The sequence below is a fragment of the Embiotoca jacksoni genome, unplaced genomic scaffold (assembly GCF_022577435.1).
Source record: "Embiotoca jacksoni isolate LCO1_2020_lvr unplaced genomic scaffold, fEmbJac1.0.p SCAF_13, whole genome shotgun sequence".
Lineage (NCBI taxonomy): Eukaryota > Metazoa > Chordata > Actinopteri > Embiotocidae > Embiotoca > Embiotoca jacksoni.
The window spans coordinates 4,099,744-4,118,813 of record NW_027185263.1 but is presented as its reverse complement, the minus strand read 5'-3'; the positions used below and the strand labels follow the sequence as shown (position 1 = coordinate 4,118,813).

At 42.5% G+C, this 19,070-nt stretch overlaps 4 protein-coding genes across 4 annotated transcripts in view; 2 read left to right on the top strand and 2 right to left on the bottom strand.

Moving 5' to 3' along the window:
* Positions 1-1,079: 1,079 nt before the first annotated feature.
* On the bottom strand, positions 1,080-5,435 carry cnot8 (CCR4-NOT transcription complex, subunit 8). The gene is made up of 7 exons (XM_069145963.1): positions 5,018-5,435; positions 3,441-3,674; positions 3,148-3,341; positions 2,736-2,897; positions 2,368-2,512; positions 2,165-2,275; positions 1,080-1,960 (listed from the first exon to the last, which is right to left on the bottom strand). The coding sequence occupies exons 2-7, from the start codon at positions 3,555-3,557 to the stop codon at positions 1,832-1,834; spliced, it is 858 nt and encodes a 285-aa protein (XP_069002064.1). The 5' UTR covers positions 3,558-3,674; positions 5,018-5,435; the 3' UTR covers positions 1,080-1,831.
* A 109-nt stretch (positions 5,436-5,544) lies between these two features.
* On the top strand, positions 5,545-18,295 carry LOC138196168 (microfibrillar-associated protein 3-like). The gene is made up of 4 exons (XM_069145962.1): positions 5,545-5,600; positions 12,920-13,034; positions 14,288-14,573; positions 15,719-18,295. The coding sequence occupies exons 3-4, from the start codon at positions 14,333-14,335 to the stop codon at positions 16,480-16,482; spliced, it is 1,005 nt and encodes a 334-aa protein (XP_069002063.1). The 5' UTR covers positions 5,545-5,600; positions 12,920-13,034; positions 14,288-14,332; the 3' UTR covers positions 16,483-18,295.
* fam114a2 (family with sequence similarity 114 member A2) lies at positions 6,111-12,068 on the bottom strand. Its single transcript, XM_069145961.1, has 14 exons — positions 11,815-12,068; positions 10,945-11,183; positions 10,599-10,698; positions 10,367-10,468; positions 10,136-10,239; positions 9,852-9,986; positions 9,531-9,695; positions 9,306-9,429; positions 9,140-9,225; positions 8,491-8,586; positions 8,216-8,340; positions 8,041-8,113; positions 7,354-7,407; positions 6,111-7,137 (listed from the first exon to the last, which is right to left on the bottom strand). Exons 2-14 carry the CDS (start codon positions 11,155-11,157, stop codon positions 7,036-7,038), a joined length of 1,479 nt encoding a protein of 492 aa, XP_069002062.1. The 5' UTR covers positions 11,158-11,183; positions 11,815-12,068; the 3' UTR covers positions 6,111-7,035.
* Positions 14,511-19,070, top strand: part of LOC138196165 (polypeptide N-acetylgalactosaminyltransferase 10-like) — a 118,568-nt gene continuing 114,008 nt past the window's right edge. The window contains exon 1 of the mRNA XM_069145960.1: positions 14,511-14,573. The gene's annotated coding sequence lies outside the window, so the exon portion shown is untranslated. The remainder of the gene's footprint in view (positions 14,574-19,070) is intronic.

The following is a 19,070-nucleotide window of genomic DNA, read 5'->3' as shown; positions in this document are numbered from 1 at the left end:
TGGTTGTTTTTTTATATATATATATATATATTTTTTTTTTTTTTTGGTAGACTTGAAATAATCACTTCGCCTGTACAGCCATCGGTCGAATAAAAAAACAAACAAACAAAAAAAACAACTTTAAACTTCAAAGCGATGCGACGTCCGGTGTCAATTTGATTCGATGTCCAAACGTGCCTGAAGGAGGTTCGAGTATCTCGCTCAAAGGGAGGTTCAGGTGACATCTACCGATCGGTGATGAAGACACGCGTGTGGCAGGTTGGTGCCACAGTAACATCACATCTCATACTGTATGTTAGATCTGACGAGTGCTGCTGTTAAAATGATCGTTCTGTGGAAGAAAATAGCCTTTTTTTTAAAAGACATTTTTACTAGAAATTTTAGGTGCGAGGGTCAAAAAAAACAACCCAAAGTTGCCGTCATCCTGGTTAAAGTTTCACCGTCTCCTGCTCCAGTTCTGCTTCATTATTTAAATGTAACTCCGCTGCAGGCTGCCCAGCGTGTTCTGTGTGTTATCTCTGTAATCTGTGAGAAATGAAGTTTTTGTAGTGGACAATCAGACGGTGTTATTTGTTCTCTTCGAGCTATTTTGTTAAATTGATCATCTCGTATTCTGCTTCCGTCTCCGTGTGATAATTCGCTGCCGTTTTACAACATTTCAGTTTGAATATCTTCGGTACGACGGGTTCAAATTTCACCGGCGGCTCTGGACAACCTGGGCGTCACAACATTTTACCGACGAGACAATTATTTGTCCTCAAATTTCTTTTCTTTTGTCCGACCAACATTTCAAAACAGAAACGGTCAAATTGAAATGTTACGAAACGGGGGAAAAAAAAACATTTGTCACATTTGAGAAACTGAAAAAAAAAAGCCCAATTTGTAAAAATTCTTTCTGCTGGAGTTGCACCTCTACGTCGATTTCTTTCAAACTGTCCGCTTTACGTTTTGTGGACGGCTTTCCAGCTTTTCCAGTAAACTTTTCCTTTAAAATGCATCTATAGGTAATCTACAGAAACGAACCCTGTCAACCGTAAATTTTGGCTACTTCGCAAAAGAAAAGATCAAATACTTAAAGGTTACATTGAAAATACAAAACAATTTAATGTACAACTGTTTAAAACAATATCGAATGTAAAAACAACATTGTAAACCTGACCGTGGACAGTTTGGTTTGGTGGGTGAATGTACACAATGACAGTAGTTTGCCCATTGAAACATGCATAACCAAGCACAGTTACACACTTTTGACGCCCACTGTTAAAAGTTTCTGGAAGTGGAAAAAGAGCTAAAACATTTTTATTTTCATCAAAATTATACATTTTAATTTACAGGCCCTTCCAGCATTAACTTAAAAAAAAAAAGAAAGAAAATCCCTGCAACAAGAGGAGTCCTGCTGATCAGAAGGTAGAATCTGAACTGAAGAGTCTGTCAACGTTTGGTCTAAAATCACAGTATGATACAGGAGCTGGTCCCATGCTGTAAAGGGGGGGGGGGGGGGGGGGGGGAGGAGGGAGGGGTCACTAACGCTGTAAAAAAAAAAAAAAAGAAAAAAAGACTTGTTTTGTTTTTTTTAAAAGTGTTCTGAATACATGGCCATATACTCGGTAAAAAGCGACTTAAAAGGAAACGAGTGAGCGAGTGAAGGGTCCGCTGTCACTGCGAGTTCATTTTACAAGTCACTCAGGAGGGGAGGCTTCAAGAAATGTATTGAGTTTTAAGTCTTGTTCAGGGATCGAGTGTTTGAGGCGGAGGGAGGGGGGGGGGGGGTCTGCTGGTTGGGGTTTAAAACAAGTGTGTGTTTCACTTGGAGGAGGTTCGAGTTGCTCGGTCAGTGCTTGTTGTTCGTCTCCTCCTGGCCCGAGCTGGAGATGCCGTTCTGCGGTTGGGTGGAGCCCGAGCCCAGGCCGTACAATCTCCCACAATACTTTGCGTCGTCGATGTTGTCTTCGAAGAATAGCTGAACACGCATACAAAAAAATAAAAAAAATAATATATGTATACACACACGCACACACGTTTCACTGAGATGAGCAGGACTTCAACTTACTTTTTTTTTAGTAAGAAAAGTGGACTGAAAATGGAGATGAGTTGTTTTTTTTTGCTCATCCCAAACGACGCATTTTAAAAAGATCAAACTCGTGCACACGAGTGTTAACTGTACCTCTTTCATCCTGAAGAAAGCCATGCCAGTGAGCAGCGAGTCTGATCCGGCCTGGTGTTGCCGCCCGATCCTCTTCAGCTCCAGCTGGTCCGCCACTTCCTGGAGCCCTCCCTGCACAGGTCGCACATTAAGCCTCGATGTAATTCGACTCGACAAAACGTCGCCGCCGTACAATGAAACGCCGAGCATTCAGGCTACGATACCTTGAGGTTCTTGCAGCTCTTCATTAAGTACTTGACGTCGTAGATTGCTGGGAAAAACAAGTTGAGGATCTGAAAGAAGTCGTGCTCCTCCTCGGGAAGCCGCGCGTCCGTCAGGAGCTTCACCAAGTAGCCGAAGTCGTAGCCGCTGAGGAACAAAGATCAGGAGGGTTGGATACCGCTGAGCTTCAGATGAGCAGTAACAACGGCTTGACGTTGAAGCTATGTTTTCCTAAATGAGGATGTGCTGATATTAATTCTGTTTTTTTTTTTTTTATATGTAGCAATGTTTATTAAATACTTTTTCTTGCAAGAAGGAAAACTAAAGAAAAAAGCTTCCAAACTGAGGAGCGATGCACCAAACGACGGACCTGTGGAAGGAGAGCCACTTGACGTTTTCACACAGCACCAGACCGGACGTCATGAGGAGCTCGGCGAAGTAGAGCGTCTCGATTCCCTCTTCTTCGTGCTTTTTAAACTGGAGGCCGGAGTTCTGGAGCAGGTCTATGGAGTCTTGTGAGTACATGTCTTCTCTGTGAGGGGAGGAGGAGGAGAGGGGGGGGGGCAGTGCAATCATGAAGCTTGACCGCCGATTACCGTTTTACGACGAACAGTGCAATTCAACAACAAATAGAAAAATAAATGAGGTTTGAAAGTCTTCCGACATCAAAATACCCGTTTCACGATGTAGTAACAACCTTGCGAAAGGAGCTGAAGCAGACGCAAACGTTCAGGTACAAAAGGAACGTCGCGGTTTGTGCTTCGGGCAAAGAGTCCACTCACGTTAGGTTGAACTTGAAGTTGAACTGCCACGTCGTCGTGCCGGGCGGATAGTCGCCGTCCTCGTTCATGAACGTGAGGCCGAGCTGGATGATCTTCAGGAGGTCGACGTTGCACCTCAGCAGCTGGTACTGGTAGTCCACGGTGCTGCGAAACTCGCCTATCGGTCGGACGACCACCCCCGGGAATTCTGTGTCCTGAACATTGACGGCAAAAGAAGTCGTTAAGACCACGGTGATCGGCGCTCGCTTAACATCGAGATGCTTCGGGGGGGAGGGGGGGGGGGGGTCTCTTACCATAGCAATGTAATTGTAGCTTTGAATAATCTGCCGAATCTTCCTCATTTCTTCCTCCACGTTGCTCGCCCAGACCTCACAGATTATCTGACTGGAATCTGTAAGTGCGGCCGGCATGATGGCGGGTCAGGTGGAGAGCTCGAACCCCGACAATCCTGCAGCGCTCGTGACGGGGGGAGGCGGGAGGCGGGAGGGGGGCGATGAGGGGGCAGTGCAATGAAAAACAGGACAACTCTGGACGAGGATGAAAAGTAGACGTTAGAGAATGCATCTAAAACTCAGTATTATTATTATTATTATTATAATACTTATTAGCCTTTAACTAGTTACTCCTGAAGCTCTCTTGTACTTTGAACTACGGCGCCTTTAAAATGCATATTGCTTATTTTATATTTGAACTCTTTTTGTGTTTAATCTTATGCATTTTTATCCGTTCTCATGCATCTCATTTCTTTTCTATATATATATATATTTTTTTTTTTATATGTTCCTTTATATCTTGTTCTTTATGTGAAACACTGCGTGCACTTATCTCGCCGTGAAGCACGTTGAGCTGCGTTTCTTGTGTTAAAAAGGTGCTACGCGAGTAAAGTTTATTATTATTATTTTTGAACCAAACAACGAAAAAGGTGAAAACGTAACAAGTGAGAAGAGATGCAGCGACGGCCAAAAAAACAAAAACAAAGTCTGAACAGCAGGAGTTTAAAGAAAAGTTGCACTACTGTGATTACTGCAAAACAAAAACAGGACTGATAATAAATAATGAATAAAACCACACGTCCATTACGACCTTGCAGAGCACAAAGGGCTTTACATCCTTTTTAAACACACTTTTTAATATATATATATATATATATATATATATACAAACAGTAAGAACAATTTAACATGTAATGTGCACATCTCTGTGCTTCACTCGGTTGCCAGTTTATTAGGTACACTCTGCAATAACAACACATCCCCGAAGACGTTGAAATAATAATAATAATAATAATAATAATAATTATTATTATTATTATTATTAGAGAAGACGTCAAAACTCCCCGTTTGCTTTATCTCCTTGAGAAAAAAAAAATATATATATTTTTTTTCTATATCAAATTAAACCAACTCGTGTTGCCATGACACCGCGACGAACTAACGTTAACTTACTTTAAGTGGTTGTTTACAGCGTCGCGCGCGTCGATAACAAAAAGCTCCGTCACCAGGTAGGACGAGTGCACCACGCTGGAAGTTAAAAACTTACAATAGCTCTGTTGTTGTTTTTTTTTTAGGAAGAACAGTTTGATTTACTATTTAATAGAAAACTAACGACGCTGCAAAAGGAGGAACTTAAAAAAAAAAAAAAAAAAAAAAAAAAAAAGCATTGGCGGCACGCTTAGCACGAATGGCTAACGTTTAGAAGCTAACCTTCCAGTTTAGAAAGCTCGCATCAAAAGAGCAAATAGAAAATTAAACCAGCTCCGCTTTTCTCACGTCTGGGGCTCCTCGCTGCGGATACGCGAGCCTTCAAACGGGCCGCAGTGTTTCCTGTGAAAGGAATAATAGTAATAATAATAAAAGAAGACGAGGTTTACCTGATAATTTTCTCGACGTAGCCTGTCGAGCTAGTTGATAGCGCCTCTGTCGTCGTTGTCTGTTCTTCTTCGCTTACTTCCTGCTCCCGCTTCTTTTGTCGGCGGATCTTCAAATGTGCTCACCGCCACCTACCGTTGGAGTTTATAATGACTTTTTTTTTAAAATATATATTTATTTGACCTAACAATTTCTGCCGCTTAAATAATGAGTTGAATTTATTTTACTGCTCAACTAATTGAAAAATGACATACTTAAAAACTACATTAGATCTATTCTATTTTTGAACTGGAGCTCATTTATATGTAATTTCTTAATTATTCTACTTCACTACATTTCAGAGGCAAATGTGTTATTTAAATGTTGTTTACTACTTTTACTTAAGTATATGATCTGAATATTTCTTCCATCTTCACTGTTACTATTTTTTTTTTTATTTTTTATTATTATTATTTTTTTTTAGAAACGATCCCGGTAAATGCAGTTCACAGTGGACCAAGAAACAAACTGAAAAATAATATGATCGGAGCCCAAGCAAATTGAAAGCAGTAGGAGTTGCTCCCCTTCAACTTCAAGTTTGTCACAGTATGTATCCCAACAACCATATACACACTATGTTCATGTGCAATTTTAATTTCTTCTCGATATCTTACTTTAATGTATTTCTATGCCTTTGTAAAGCACTTTAGTTGCCTTGAGTCTGAATGGCTTTATATTCATAAACTTGCCCTTTTTATAAACACACTAAATAGGACTAAGTCTGTAAATTAAACCCAAAACACGCAAATCACACACACGTCTAATAAAGCACATTTATTCGTAAAACATCTCAAATACCTGACGTACGTGTGATGTATTTGCTCTATATTGCTCCAAAAAAGATAACTTTACATGCCCACAACACACAGCTGTTAGCATTTCATAATCATCGAGGCAGAAGGAAACTCCTGTCAGATATACACCTGAAGTTAAATTTCACTAAAAAGAAGCAGAAATTTACAATCTGCATGTTGGTTTACTTCACTCGTGTGACTTTTGTCACTTGTTGGAAAGGATGAAAAGGTCAGAAATAGAAAAACGGAAAGAAGCAGTTGGTTTGTGGTACACTGCTGTGCATTGCTATTTATTTATTGGATTGGAACAGGGATGCGACAGAGGATTTTTGCGCAAGGTACCAGCTATTCTAGCAGATAAGATAATAAGGAAGCACGGATGAAAATCTGGGCAGAATAGGAAAGACTGCACAACTAAACAGTTTATTAATTTCACTGTGGAAGTCGAGATCTGAGCTATGTGGATGAACTGGGCTGATTTGAACGATTCTGGCATCACCACAACTGTTTTTAAACCATCTTTGTTGCACGTTTGAAGTCTCGATGGTGTCTGTTCATTTCAGGTCGGTGTCTACCGTTTGAACAAACACACACTGAAGCCCCAACTGCTCCAGGATCAGTAATATGTTAAAAGGCATAGTTTAAGAAATGCATAGAAAACCAAATCTGAAGTATTCTGTGTTTCAGGAAAGATGAATTATCAATTCATCTTATTTTTTTTTGACAAATAACCACTAGTGTTTCTACCCTGCGTGACATTATTGACGCAAGTGTTCTTTGAGGCAGATTTGAACCTTTTTGAGTTAAATCTAACGGTGGATACAAAAAAAGAAAAGTCGTGTTCTTGTTCGAGTCGGAAGAATAACTACGTGTTGCTCCCTGTTCATTATAAATCCATTTGTGCTCCTCTTTAGACTACAGCTGGTAGATCCACACCTTCTTCTTCTGTACTTCTACGAGTCCCTTGACTTTGCTTTTACAGTTAAAAAAAAAAAAAACCCGGCAACGCACAAAAAAACTTAACACTGTTTGACACCTTTCTTCTCCCGGAAGTCGATTTCTTCTTGAGCTGGAAACCCAGACAGAGTAAAAGCTTGACGCGGGCGGTTCTCAAAGAAAGCTTTGCAGACGTGTCAGTCCTCCGCTGAGTCCCCAGCGTGGCGGCGGGCAGAGGCGACGACGGCCGCTCACTGCTCTGCGGGTTCAGCTCTACTCTGGATGTGAGAGATCTCCAGTATGGGCATGAGGAGCTGGAAAGCATCCTGGATGTAAGACGCGCTGTTGGACGCCTGCGTGGGATTCAGAAAACGCATCAGCACGCAGTTTGTAAGGTCCGCGAATTCACCCCTGTGGGATACCACGTGAAAAACGTACTAGAAACCCGTCACGTCCAGAATAAAACAACTACACATCCGTAACAATTATTGTGATAAAACCTGGCATGTTGTGAAGCAGCTTTAATCACACAGTGTGTGTGTGTGTGTCTGCGGCGATATGAGACAAACCTCTAAGAAGACGCCTGTTATCAGCGGGTTGAGGACTTCTCCCTTCTCGTTTGCCTGCGTATCAGAACATTCGGATCAAATTACAAGCGGCTGTCGGCGTGATGCAACACGCAGTGACATGAAAACGTTGCAAAGACAAACACGTACATTAAAGTTTGACATGATAGGGAGGTGGGAAAATGGTGGATGGAAACAAAGAAAAGGATGAAGTGAGTTCAGGATGATAAAATGCTTGCAATCTAAATTCATTTCAAATGACATCACTATTTGTGATAATATGTTGTCTCTCTCGCTGAGCGCTCAACCGCAGATATCAGCTCTAGTCAGGGTTACATCAACCTGCTTCTTGTGAAAAACTCAAATTTACAAGCTGAGTTGAAAAAAATTCTGTTTTAAAGCGACAGTTCGGTATTTTGGACGACCTAAAAACGAAAACATATGCAACGTGGCGTTTAGGTGAACAAGAGCACTGTAAAGTAAAATAAAATGTTACTTTTAATAGTTAAATTTAGAGTTACATGAAGACGCCTGCAAAAATCCCTTTGGCAAAGGTTTCCGAGCGGATAAACGTCATGTATTAATGATCTGTTCCGCTTTCACGTTAAAACCAGGTAAAGAAAAAAACAAAAACATCTCATTTTGAAACCCTGCTGTCACACAGAACTACGTCGGAGTCATCGGACTCACCCCGGCCGTCGCTAAGCAGGAGGTGAACTTCTTGGAGAGCAGCGAGATTTCTTTACACAGGACGACCGTTAACCTGACGACAGACAACGTGAAAACAACAACAAAACAAAAAATTCCAGTCGGAGCATCTGTGAAAGTGCGAGTTTCAAACACAAAACTCGACGCGCCAACTTACTGCGACAGGCCGCCGGCGTCCGCGCTGGCCTGGGAGAAGAGGACCATCTCGGCCAGTTTGTGGAAAAGCTCGATGGATCGCGCCGTCAACTCGGCGAGGCTGCTGATAGCTGCAGCGTGAACCTCCTGACAAGATTCAACACACACACACACACACACACACACACACACACACACACACACACGTGTGCAATTTTGCTTTTTTTTTTTTTCTACCACACACTGGCAAACTTCTTTTGTAATGTTAAATGCTGATTATGGTTAATATCAACGCACCTCCACAGAGTGTGTTTTCTCTGCGGCCTCCTCGCCCTCTTCTTCCGTCTCTGGTCGGGTCATGACCGTGACGTGGCTGCAGGCGCTCTTACAGGCCTGTCGGAGGTTACAGATCACAAGATATTAACAGATAGCTCATTAAATTAAAAAAAAAAAAAAAAAAGTAAGTACACACCTTTTGGCATCAGAAACGAGTCTTTCCGCCTTTAACTGAAATAACTTCTAGTTTTGCATCATCGTTCGCCGTCTTCTGACGTAGGCTTGCTGACATTTTTTTGGACCGCTTGCGGGCGAACATTCCCTCAGTTGCAAGATGTTTGCGGGTTTTCTTGCATGATTCAAATCTGGATTTTGACCAGGCCGTCCCATAACCCTCCCATCTTTTTAAATTATTTTTTTTTAGCCATGTCTTGGTGGATTTGCTGCTGCGCTTATAATCATTATTCTGCTTCCTATTCCGATCAAAGACAGCGAGTTGCTCTGCCATTATTTATTTTTTTTAGCCATGTCTAGAGGCGGCAAAGCAACACCCAAACCAGCACGTTTCCACCACCACGCCTCAAAAGTTGCCACCGGGTTTTTTTTGTCCTCCAGAAAATAACACCTGAACAAAACAAAACAACCGAGCACCGAGACGTGTCACTTGTACCTTGCTGAGTTTCTCAGCTGTCGCCGACACACTGAGACCCTCCATGGCTTCCGTCAACTCCCGTTCAAACTCTGAGCCATCTTCGTCTGGGAAGTAGAAATTGAGAATCGTTTATTTGAGATGAAGTTCACGGCGCGGCGATTACTCTTAAAACACTCGACGTCACCTTTCTTTTCGTCGACTTCCTCGTCGTCAAACTCCACCAGGGAGAAAGAGTCCTTGATGTGTTCCAGCTCCTCTTTGAGCCGAGTTAACTCGTCCCCTGACAGCGTGGTCAGCACCGACTTCACCTACGACGCACACATTCCACTCGCACGGTGAGACGCAAAAAATCAACGTCTCTCAGCGTGTTTTATTTAACTGCAGCGGGTGTGATATTTGAAACGGAAACCTTAGATTCGCTCTCCCGGGACAGAATCTCCAGAGCTTCGAGGTGCGACAGGCCCTGAAATTCATCAAACAGCATCCCGTAGTGAGCGACCACTTTCCTCTCCGAATCCGACGACTCCTTCTCTGCCGTCTGCATCTCCTCTCGCTCCTTCGCCTCCCGCAACACCTGAGAGACACGCGGAGCGACACGTGAGACGGTCAGAGCTGCGGCAAAAGAAAACCAGCCTGGGAAGTGTTAATATTGGTATTCCGTCCTCACGCTTCCCTCGGACCCACCAAGATTACCTTCGTTTTAGCTCGTTTCCTTCGTATATTTGCCCACCTGAGACAGAGTGGAGTTCCTGATCATCAGCCCTTTGGTCTTCCTAAAGCCGGGATCGCCTTCGGCTATGACGTCCATCGTCTTCTTCCCGATGAACTCCAGGGCATCCAGACCGCCCGTTATCACCGTCTTGCTCTGCGAGGAAGTTTTGTTTCAGGCAGATAATCAACGCCGTATGGGAAGCGTTCAAATGTTGGCTGAAACCGGTTTGGGAATCGAGCCAAAACACCGATCCCAGAATACCGAGCATTCGTGTACTTTCTGCTCTTGGACTTTTGTCTTACGGTGCTCTGGACGACGCTACTGAGCGATGACAGCATTCCCATCGCACTTCCCACCGCTGATGATCCCTCTGCCTCCGCTTCGTCCGTTTCACTGCTGCCCTCACCTGCGGGTGAAGAATCCAACGACGTACGCACCGTTACAGGTTTTCCTCAAAAGATAAAAAAAAAACAAAAAAAACAAACAAACACGTGACGCTCTTCATATTCACAGCACGCCACGTGAGGCCTCACCCTGCTGTTTCTGCTCCTCCTCCGCCTGAGCGGACAGTTCGGTCGGACTGGGGATTCCCAGCGACGTCTCAGCCTTCTCGATCACCTGCGTGAGCCCCTGGCCTGGACAGACGCGAGACAAGAAGCACGCCGAGTGAAGACGTTTTGACGGTGATTGAGACGGGAAAAGGTTACGGCGAAGCTTTGAAACACAAAAACCGGGTGACGGCCGGGTGAGGAGGTGGATACTCACCCACGGTGGCCACAGTCGCCGTCGCTGTGGATAAGATGGATTTGCCCCAGCTGCCCCAGTATCCCCAGCCACCCTGAGCCACAGCCGACTCACCGGGTGTCTGCGAGGGGAGGACGGGAGGAGGAGGAGGAGGAGGTAAAGACAAAACTCATCACCAGCGTCGACAGAAACGTCACCTTGTTTAAAAACCTGTTGTCGCCACATTAATAACTACGCAACACGGGACAAAAGGCCCTCGTGGAAGGTGGTCGACCAGACAGGTAGTTTGACTTTCCCGCCCACAGAAGAGTGTGTGCCACCGATTGTGAATCTTCTCTGGTGTGAACCGTCGTTATGTCATGACTACCTTTGCCGGCTGCTGCTGCTGCTCCTCCTCCTCCTCCTCCTCCACTTTCGGCGCGTCTTCCGCTACGGCCGCAGGTTCGGCCTCCGGTCTCCTCCTGGCCTTCCTCGTCGGGGCCACGTCCGTCGAGTTGTCGGGCGTTTCGCCGGGAGAGGCGTCCTCCGGCGCGACCTCTGAACCCTCGGCTGCTGCGCGAGAAGCTTCGCTGTCTGACATCTTTTGTCAAATGTCTCAGTTCATGCCTGCAAAATGAAGAAAAGGAAAAAAAAAAAAAAAAGCTACGAATGCTGAAGGGTTCGGGTAGAGATGCACATCTGAGTCTACTGCTACGTGTTGAAGTGCGGAATAGATTGAAGACTTTGATGTGCACATTTCAACAAATCACAGGGAACATCAGGCCACTTTTTTTGCAGCTGTGCAGCGAGAGTCGCTTTGGACTCCGGTGTTGGGTTTTCTGAAACCCACACCGGGAGAGGTTAAAGGAGTTCCCTGGGTTAAAACAAACAAAAAACAAACAAAACAGAAAGAACTGAATACATCACTAATAATAAATAGTTACATGCAGAAAGTCTTGTGTATAAAAAAAAAAAAAAATCCCCAAAACGAACAATAACCTGCAGGTACAGATGGGTAGGTCAAATATGTATTTAAATAATTAGTAATCATTCTGTTATTGTAGTTTTAACGTGTCGTGTCGCTGTATACGACCTATTGTTATTGTTGCTATAGGAACCAACGGTGACACCACGTCTTTAATAACTATCGGCTCGAAGGACCGACCGCTGTCTTCCTCCGCTGAATGCTGTTTTACTAACTTAACTATTTAATCGGGGAAATAAATCAGCGTCGTTTCCTTCTTTGTTACGAACTTACCGTTGCTCAGCTGTCAAAGTCTTGATGCTAGCAGTTAGTGGTCCGCTATCGGTTTCTTTCCCTAAAATTATGGATAACACCGGTCTATTTTGTTTTGTTTTTGTTTTTTAAATATTAAATATATATTTCGGTTCGCGCTTCGGTGTCGACACGTTGAATGTCACGTAGTTTTCCAGTAAACACTTTTAAGGATTCAGGTTTTCTGGGCTCGTTTTGTCCATGTCGGATTAGCCACGTCATATAACCGTCCGACAGTCAGCGTCACGGAGCAAGTGTGACTTCCGGCACGTTTTTTCAGAATAAAAGTCTTCTGAGTTTATTGAGGTTTAAAAAAAAAAAAAATTATGTTTAAAAAAGATGAATGCTTATATATCGTAATCTGAATAGGGTTTACATATTAAAGCTCCTATGTTTTTGCTTAATCGACCGCACGCTCGTGAAAAGTTAGGTTATTTTGTTCGATATTACTGCAATTTACGTGAGGGAACAAAAAAAAAAAAATGTTTGGTTTAATTTTGAAATGTAACAGTCCTACTACCGGTCTGTCTCTAGCTTCCGTTAGGTAGCTTGATGGAAAAAAGACAGGACTTCCGGATACGTCAAAATAAAATCATAAAACAATTCCCGTAAAAAAAAACGTGGACACAACTGTTTCGAAAAATAAAGATCTTTATTTTTGAACTGAATAGTTAAATGCCATTACAATTTATTCACATCAAAATACAAATAAAAATGATTAGTTTAATTATTCACAACGACTTAAATCCAATAGCATAACGTTGTTAAATAATCACATGTATTATAGGATCAAAAAAAAATGCATTACATTTCGTTTTGTATTTTAACATCACAATATTTGTTCTTCGGCAATGAGTATTTGGCGACAAACATCCAGGATTGTGTTTTGTCCTATTTATATGATTTATTAATCTTATAAATATGTAAAACGATTGCGTGTCTGTCTCACCATTTTTTTTTTTTTTAAACAAAAGTCTCTATTTTTTTTTGTTTTTGTTTGCTACGGCACTGTCTTTGTTTGGCCGTTGTTTTGCATGAAGTAGCCTAATAAATAAATAAACAAACAGATATTTGTGTATAACTATAGTGAAGTCCCGTACCTGCGACCGAGAATTGACCGCAAGCCACGCCCACTCCATTCACCTGCACCAGGAAGCGAGAGGGTCAAACGGATTGCGGTTTCTTTCCACAAACTTTTGAAGGTAAATGGTTGAAACGACATTATTTTTTTTTTTTTTTGGTTTCGTGTTTACGTCGCTCAATGATTTGTGGTTTCGGTCGCCTCGTCTTCGACGGTGACTCGTCTGTTCGGTGGTTTAGTAATCTTCTTGAAATGAAGAAGTATTTCTTCTTCCAGGGTCAGTTCAGTGCACTCAAATCAGAGTCACTGTAAATGTGCCAGCTGGCTTCACTGTTCTGGCTGGACATCGTGCTGTAACTCAAAAGAGCAATTATCTCCATTCATTTTACTAAACAAAAAAAACAAAAAAACTTACCACTGCTTTTACAGGGCATCACTTCAGCTAAATATTGTAAGGCAAGTTTATTTGTAGAGCACATTTCAACAACAAGGCAATTCAGAGTGCTTCGCATAAAACTATTAAAAGCATAAGGGAAAAGAAAAGGACATTTAAAAACAATTAATAACATTTAAAAGCAGTCATTAAAACATTAAACGAGCTATATAAAAAAAAAAAAATAGAATAAAAGTTGCAGTGAAATGCAGGAAATGATTTCAACATCCTTGATTCTGGTTCAATTGAAGGCAGCGGCGAATAGAAAAGTATTCAATCTTGATTTGAAGCAGCCGAGAGCGTCAGCAGAGCTGCAGCTTTCCGGGAGTTTGTTCCAGATATGTGGAGCAGAAAAAAAAACCGAACGCTGCTTCTCCATGTTTAGTTCTGACTCTGGGGACAGAAAGGAGAGACTCGTCCCAGAAGGACCTGAGAAGGTCTGGATGGTTCATGAGGTAGCAGCAGATCAGAAATGTATTTTGGCCTGAAACCATTCAATGCTCTATAAACCAACAGCAGGATTTTTTTTTTTTTGTAAGAGAAACAAATGTATAATGAAGACAAGTCTGTTAAAAGTCCATGCAGTTAATACGTTATATAGTACTAATGTAGTTTAATATTTATGATAAGGAGGGAAAAGAAAAGCAGATACAACCTTAAATTTCCAAGACTGAAAATCTTGTTTGTATTATTTGTTTAATTTAAACTCAAGATATCTACATTTAACTATACATGTATGCATAAAACTGCTCTTAGGATTGATGTCTGCGTGAGAGACTGCAGTAGATACCAAATTATTAAATGTGGAAAGAAGTATGTTTTTGAAGACGCGCACACACACACACACACACACACACACACACACACACAAAGAAAAGGTAAGTGTTTGCAGTGCTGTGTTGTAACCGGAGCGACGACCGTTGACTCTTCCTGTTTTGCAGGTTTGTCTCGTCTGCATGTGAGCTGCACCTGGATCTCCTTTCAACATGGGTTCGCCTCAGAAGCGCCGCCTGTCGCACCTGCTCGTCACCGTTCTGCTGCTCGGAGGCCGCTCGGCTCACGGCGGGCCAGAGGCGGCGTCCCCCGCTCGGCCGGCCGGCGTCCCCTCCGGCGGGGACATCGTGGTGAAGGAGGGAACCGGCGTGCTCATCGAGTGCAACGTGACCGGCGGCCTCGGTGACGTCAAGTGGTACAACTCCAAAGGACTGCTGCTGGGGCGGGACGCAGGTAACGAAGTGCCGAGAAGTGGTTTGTGAGCCGCATGGAGTTTTTTTTTTTTGTTGTTTTTTTTGTTTTACTATATGCGAAGGTCGAGGCAACTAAATAATTGAGAGAATCGAAAGAGGGAGAGAAATGGTGTCAGTGGTCACATAACTTTGCTTAATGAGTGTATATCTGAAGTTTACAAAAAAAACAAACACATGTCAACACAATGTGCTTGTCCCTTATTTAGTTATTCAATTACCATTACATTTAATTTAGTCCAAAAATAAGTTATACTATGTAAATAAGCTCAGTTTTGTCTTTTCAACTGCTGCCGTTCGCCTCGTCATCCATCTTTACTGTCTTTGCATTAAGGAATAATACGTCTGAGGCTTTATTTAGTCACTCTTAACATATGTCGACGTGTATAATTCAATTTCACCGATCACATCATTTCATACACACCGAACTGCAGCACCGCAACTGTGCTTATTGGGGAGTTGAAAACAACACGCCACAAGACAAAAAAAAAACAACAACTATCCTTACAACACCAAACTGCTATTTTGCTATTTTATAAATAGTTTGGTCACACAGTACATACTTGTACAAGTTTAACTTTACAATTCACGCACTCAATACTTCAAATGACACAAGAATGTCATTTGAAATCAAAAGTTTTGACAGTGTTCAGCTTTTCGGTGTCAAAAAAAGCTGCTGTCCGTCATTTATGTCACCATCTCTCTCTTTTTCCACGGACCGTTATCAGCTGAATGCAGGTTTCCGTTGTGAACGGATCATTAAACTCCACCAGGATGCCGGTCAACACAATAATAACGCAAATCAATTCAGTTTTTATTTGTTTAATCTGATGCACAAACCACTTTCATCTCATCAGGTTGAGGTTTGTGCGAGTGTCCACGGAAGAATTCAAATGACATTAAGCCAAATTGAAATGTAATGAACACTAACCGGGTCTGTTATCTCGTGTAAATGGATTTGAAGCTGCACAACAAACGGGCTGATTGAGGAGTTGCTGAAGGTTTTCTGCTCCAAACGTAAAAAAAAAAAAAAAAAAAAAAAAAAAAAATCTCCTCCCGTCTCCGAAGTTTTTTGGTGAAACTAAAACTCCGTTGTTGCGCGTGCGCGCGTGCGTGTTTTCCCCGCAGGCGGAAAGTGGCGGGTTCAAGAGAGGGGCGTCCTGAACATCACCGCGGTCTCCTTCGAGGACCGCGGCCGCTACACCTGCGTGGCCTCCGGCGGCGCCGGCGCAGCGGCCGCGAACCACACGGTCACCCTGCGCGTCGCCCACACCGACAGCGGCCTCGGCCTGTACTACGTCATCGTGTGCCTGGTGACCTTCACCGTCACCATGATCCTCAACGCGGCGCGCCTGTGCATGGTCGGCAGCCACCTCAAGAAGACGGAGCGGGCCATCAACGACTTCTTCCGCACCGAGGGCGCCGAGAAGCTGCAGAAGGCGCTGGAGGTCGCCAAGCGCATCCCCATCGTCACCTCGGCCAAGACGCTGGAGCTCGCCAAGGTCACGCAGTACAAGACCATGGAGTTCGCCCGGCACATGGAGGAGCTGGCGCGCAGCGTGCCTCTGCCGCCGCGCATCCTCACCTGCCGCACGTTCGGAGAGGAGGCCGCGGAAGGCGGGGGCCCGGCGGCCGGCCCCGCGCGGCCGGTCGGGACGGCGGTGTCGGGGAACAGGCAGGTTGTCGGCCCGCCCTGCTCCGACGAGGAGGAGGGGGGAGCGTGCCGGGCACTGCTGTCGAGCGAAAAACAAGCGACCGACGGGGGCGGCGTTGACGTGAAGGTGTCGGTGCACACAGTCTGCGAGAAGACGGGCGGCGAGGGGTCGGAGGCGTGCCTCCATGCGCTCGCACCAGGCTCAAGAGCAAGCGTGTCTTACGAAAGCGACATGTAATCGGACTCGGTGCGAGTCCCATCAGCAGCGCACTTCGAAACTGAAATGCGTCAAACTGTAAATTAAAGATTGAGAGAATATCGGATCCGTTGTTACGGCGATTTGGCTCATTTCGTCCTGTTCTTTTTGAATTCTGTCTCCAAATCATGTAAAAAAAAAAAAAAAAAACTTCACACAACAACGATCGTTTTATGTAAAGGTGACGTGTTATGTTTACGTCGAATTTTCTTTCCTGCTTGAAACATTTTCTCTCGTAACGAGTCCCACACGCGCACCGACTTTTACTTCTCCAGTGATGTTGAAGGAAGCACAATAGGTCCAACTTTACGATCAGGAACAAATCCTTTGATCCCGCAAAGAATTAGATTCCAATTCAAATCAGGGACTTTGCGGTTGTGCAAAACGCGTCTTAGATCTGTCGGCCAGCACACTGTCCCGCAAAACATTGAAAGATAAACCTGCTAACACTACGCAAGTTCAAATAAGGACTACTGAGCTCAGAGTTTGATTTCCTTTCGTCTCTGGAAGATACTCTATTCTTCCTGTTTGCGTGACGGGTTTCCTTTCAACTTCCCATTCTTTAGAGTTTTTCTGCACGCAGCCGACGCAGCAGCAGATTTATAGTAAGAGCTCATTATCCTCCTTCACGTGTCATTTGTTTCCTTTGACTGTCAGTCAGCTTCCTCAGAACAAAATGCCCCGATGACACATTTTTCTCATCGTGCTGATTGTTTTGCATGTCGGGGCTTCCTGTCAATCACTTGAAACTCACAGGGGGGAAGTGGTGGCAGTGGAAGTCATCTCTGTCACACTTGATTGCCGACTCCGTGTTTGTTTATGCAGGTTTTTGTCAATCAGCACAGCAGTTGATTACATGTTAGTTTTTGTTTCAACAAAAGAAGTGAATATATTTTTTTTTAAATACTATTCCTGGGAAATTTGGAAAAAGTTGTGCACTCAACTGCAATCTACCTGCTACTTTTAGCTTGGAGTTTGCAGCGTAAGTGCAATATCAATATGATTATTTTTACATTTGAGCTCCAAAACATGTCATCCATGATGGAAAATGTCTGAAACCTTGTGCTCATAAACATGCAGGCATAATCTGTCTCATTTTGGTGTGTTTACGCCAACACTAGTCTGGATCTGATTTTTTTTTTTTATCATAAAGTTGATCTTTTGGATTTAAAGGGACATTTAGCATCCAGACAGTCACTTCTAACAGCATGTCTGTTAGAGTCAGTATGGAAGATTAATAGTGACTCACTTAGTGCAAGTCTGCAATTTATTTTGCTCAGAGTTTTATTTATGTTTCACTCTTTTTACGTATGTATAAAAATATGTATAAATATGAACGCACACGTACCCAACAGCAGATTTGCTAAAAAGCATTAAAATAGAATTGATGTATTTATTTTATTACAATATAAATGGAAACCAGATGTCAGAAATGTTGAATGATTTCTATGAACTTAATATTTTCAGAGTTTTCAGACCCTAAAAATGTGGTTAGAAGCCAAAAGATGTTGAGAAACATTTCTATTGTGTCTCAGAAGAATATTCAAGGAAATGGCTTTATATAAGCTGTGTAAACTGATGTAGTTGTGAAACTTGGAAAAATATGGTAGTTCCGGTACTATTTTGTAGCTTGCTCTTGTATCTGTAATGTATGCTTTTTCTGAGGGAAATGGGTTCATATTTAAAAGTGATGCTGATGGATGGAAAGCAACTGGGTTTTTTCTGGCCACATTAAAGAAAAACAAATCCTATAACTGACAATAAATAAAGAATCAAAATCTTGCATAGGAAAAAAGTCATACTATAGCATTTTGTCCAAAATAAGAACAAAAAAGTCGCATTATAGCATGTCGTCCAAAACATGAAAAAAGTCATACTTTTTGTCGAAAATATGAAATATGAAAAACAAAATAAATAACAAAATAAAAATAAAATAAAATATTTTAAATCAAATAAATAAATAAAATATGAAATATGAAAAAAATTCAAACTTTTGATATTACTCGGGGTCATAGTCGAGATTCTCTTGAGTCAAAGTTTTTCGCCAGCTATTACGGATTATTTTTAATGAATATTTTAAATTAGGAAATTTTGATGTCAAAATGCGAAAAAAGTGAACTTTGCCTTCGATTTTCTCAGTAACTGTAAGGTATAAACTCTTGATATAAAGTAGGGTCAAAGTCAGGAGGGACTTTAACAGGAATCCACTCAATGTTTAACACCACCTATTCAAGATTTTGTTTTATTCATGTTAAAATTACAGACAAAACACTTTTTGACAATAAAAACATTAATTTGCCTTTAAATTCCTATCCACTGTAGTATCTCGTCCAAAACATGGGAAAAAAGTCGTACTACAGCATCTTGTCCAAAATAAGAACAAAAAAGTTGCATTATAGCGTGAAAAAAGTCATGTCGAAAATATGAAAAAAAGTCAAACTTTTGATATTACTCAGGGTCATAGTCGAGATTCTCCTGAACGGGAATCCAGTCAAAGTTTTTCGCCAGCTATTACGGATTATTTTTAATGAATATTTTAAATTAGGAAATTTCAATGTCAAAATGTGAAA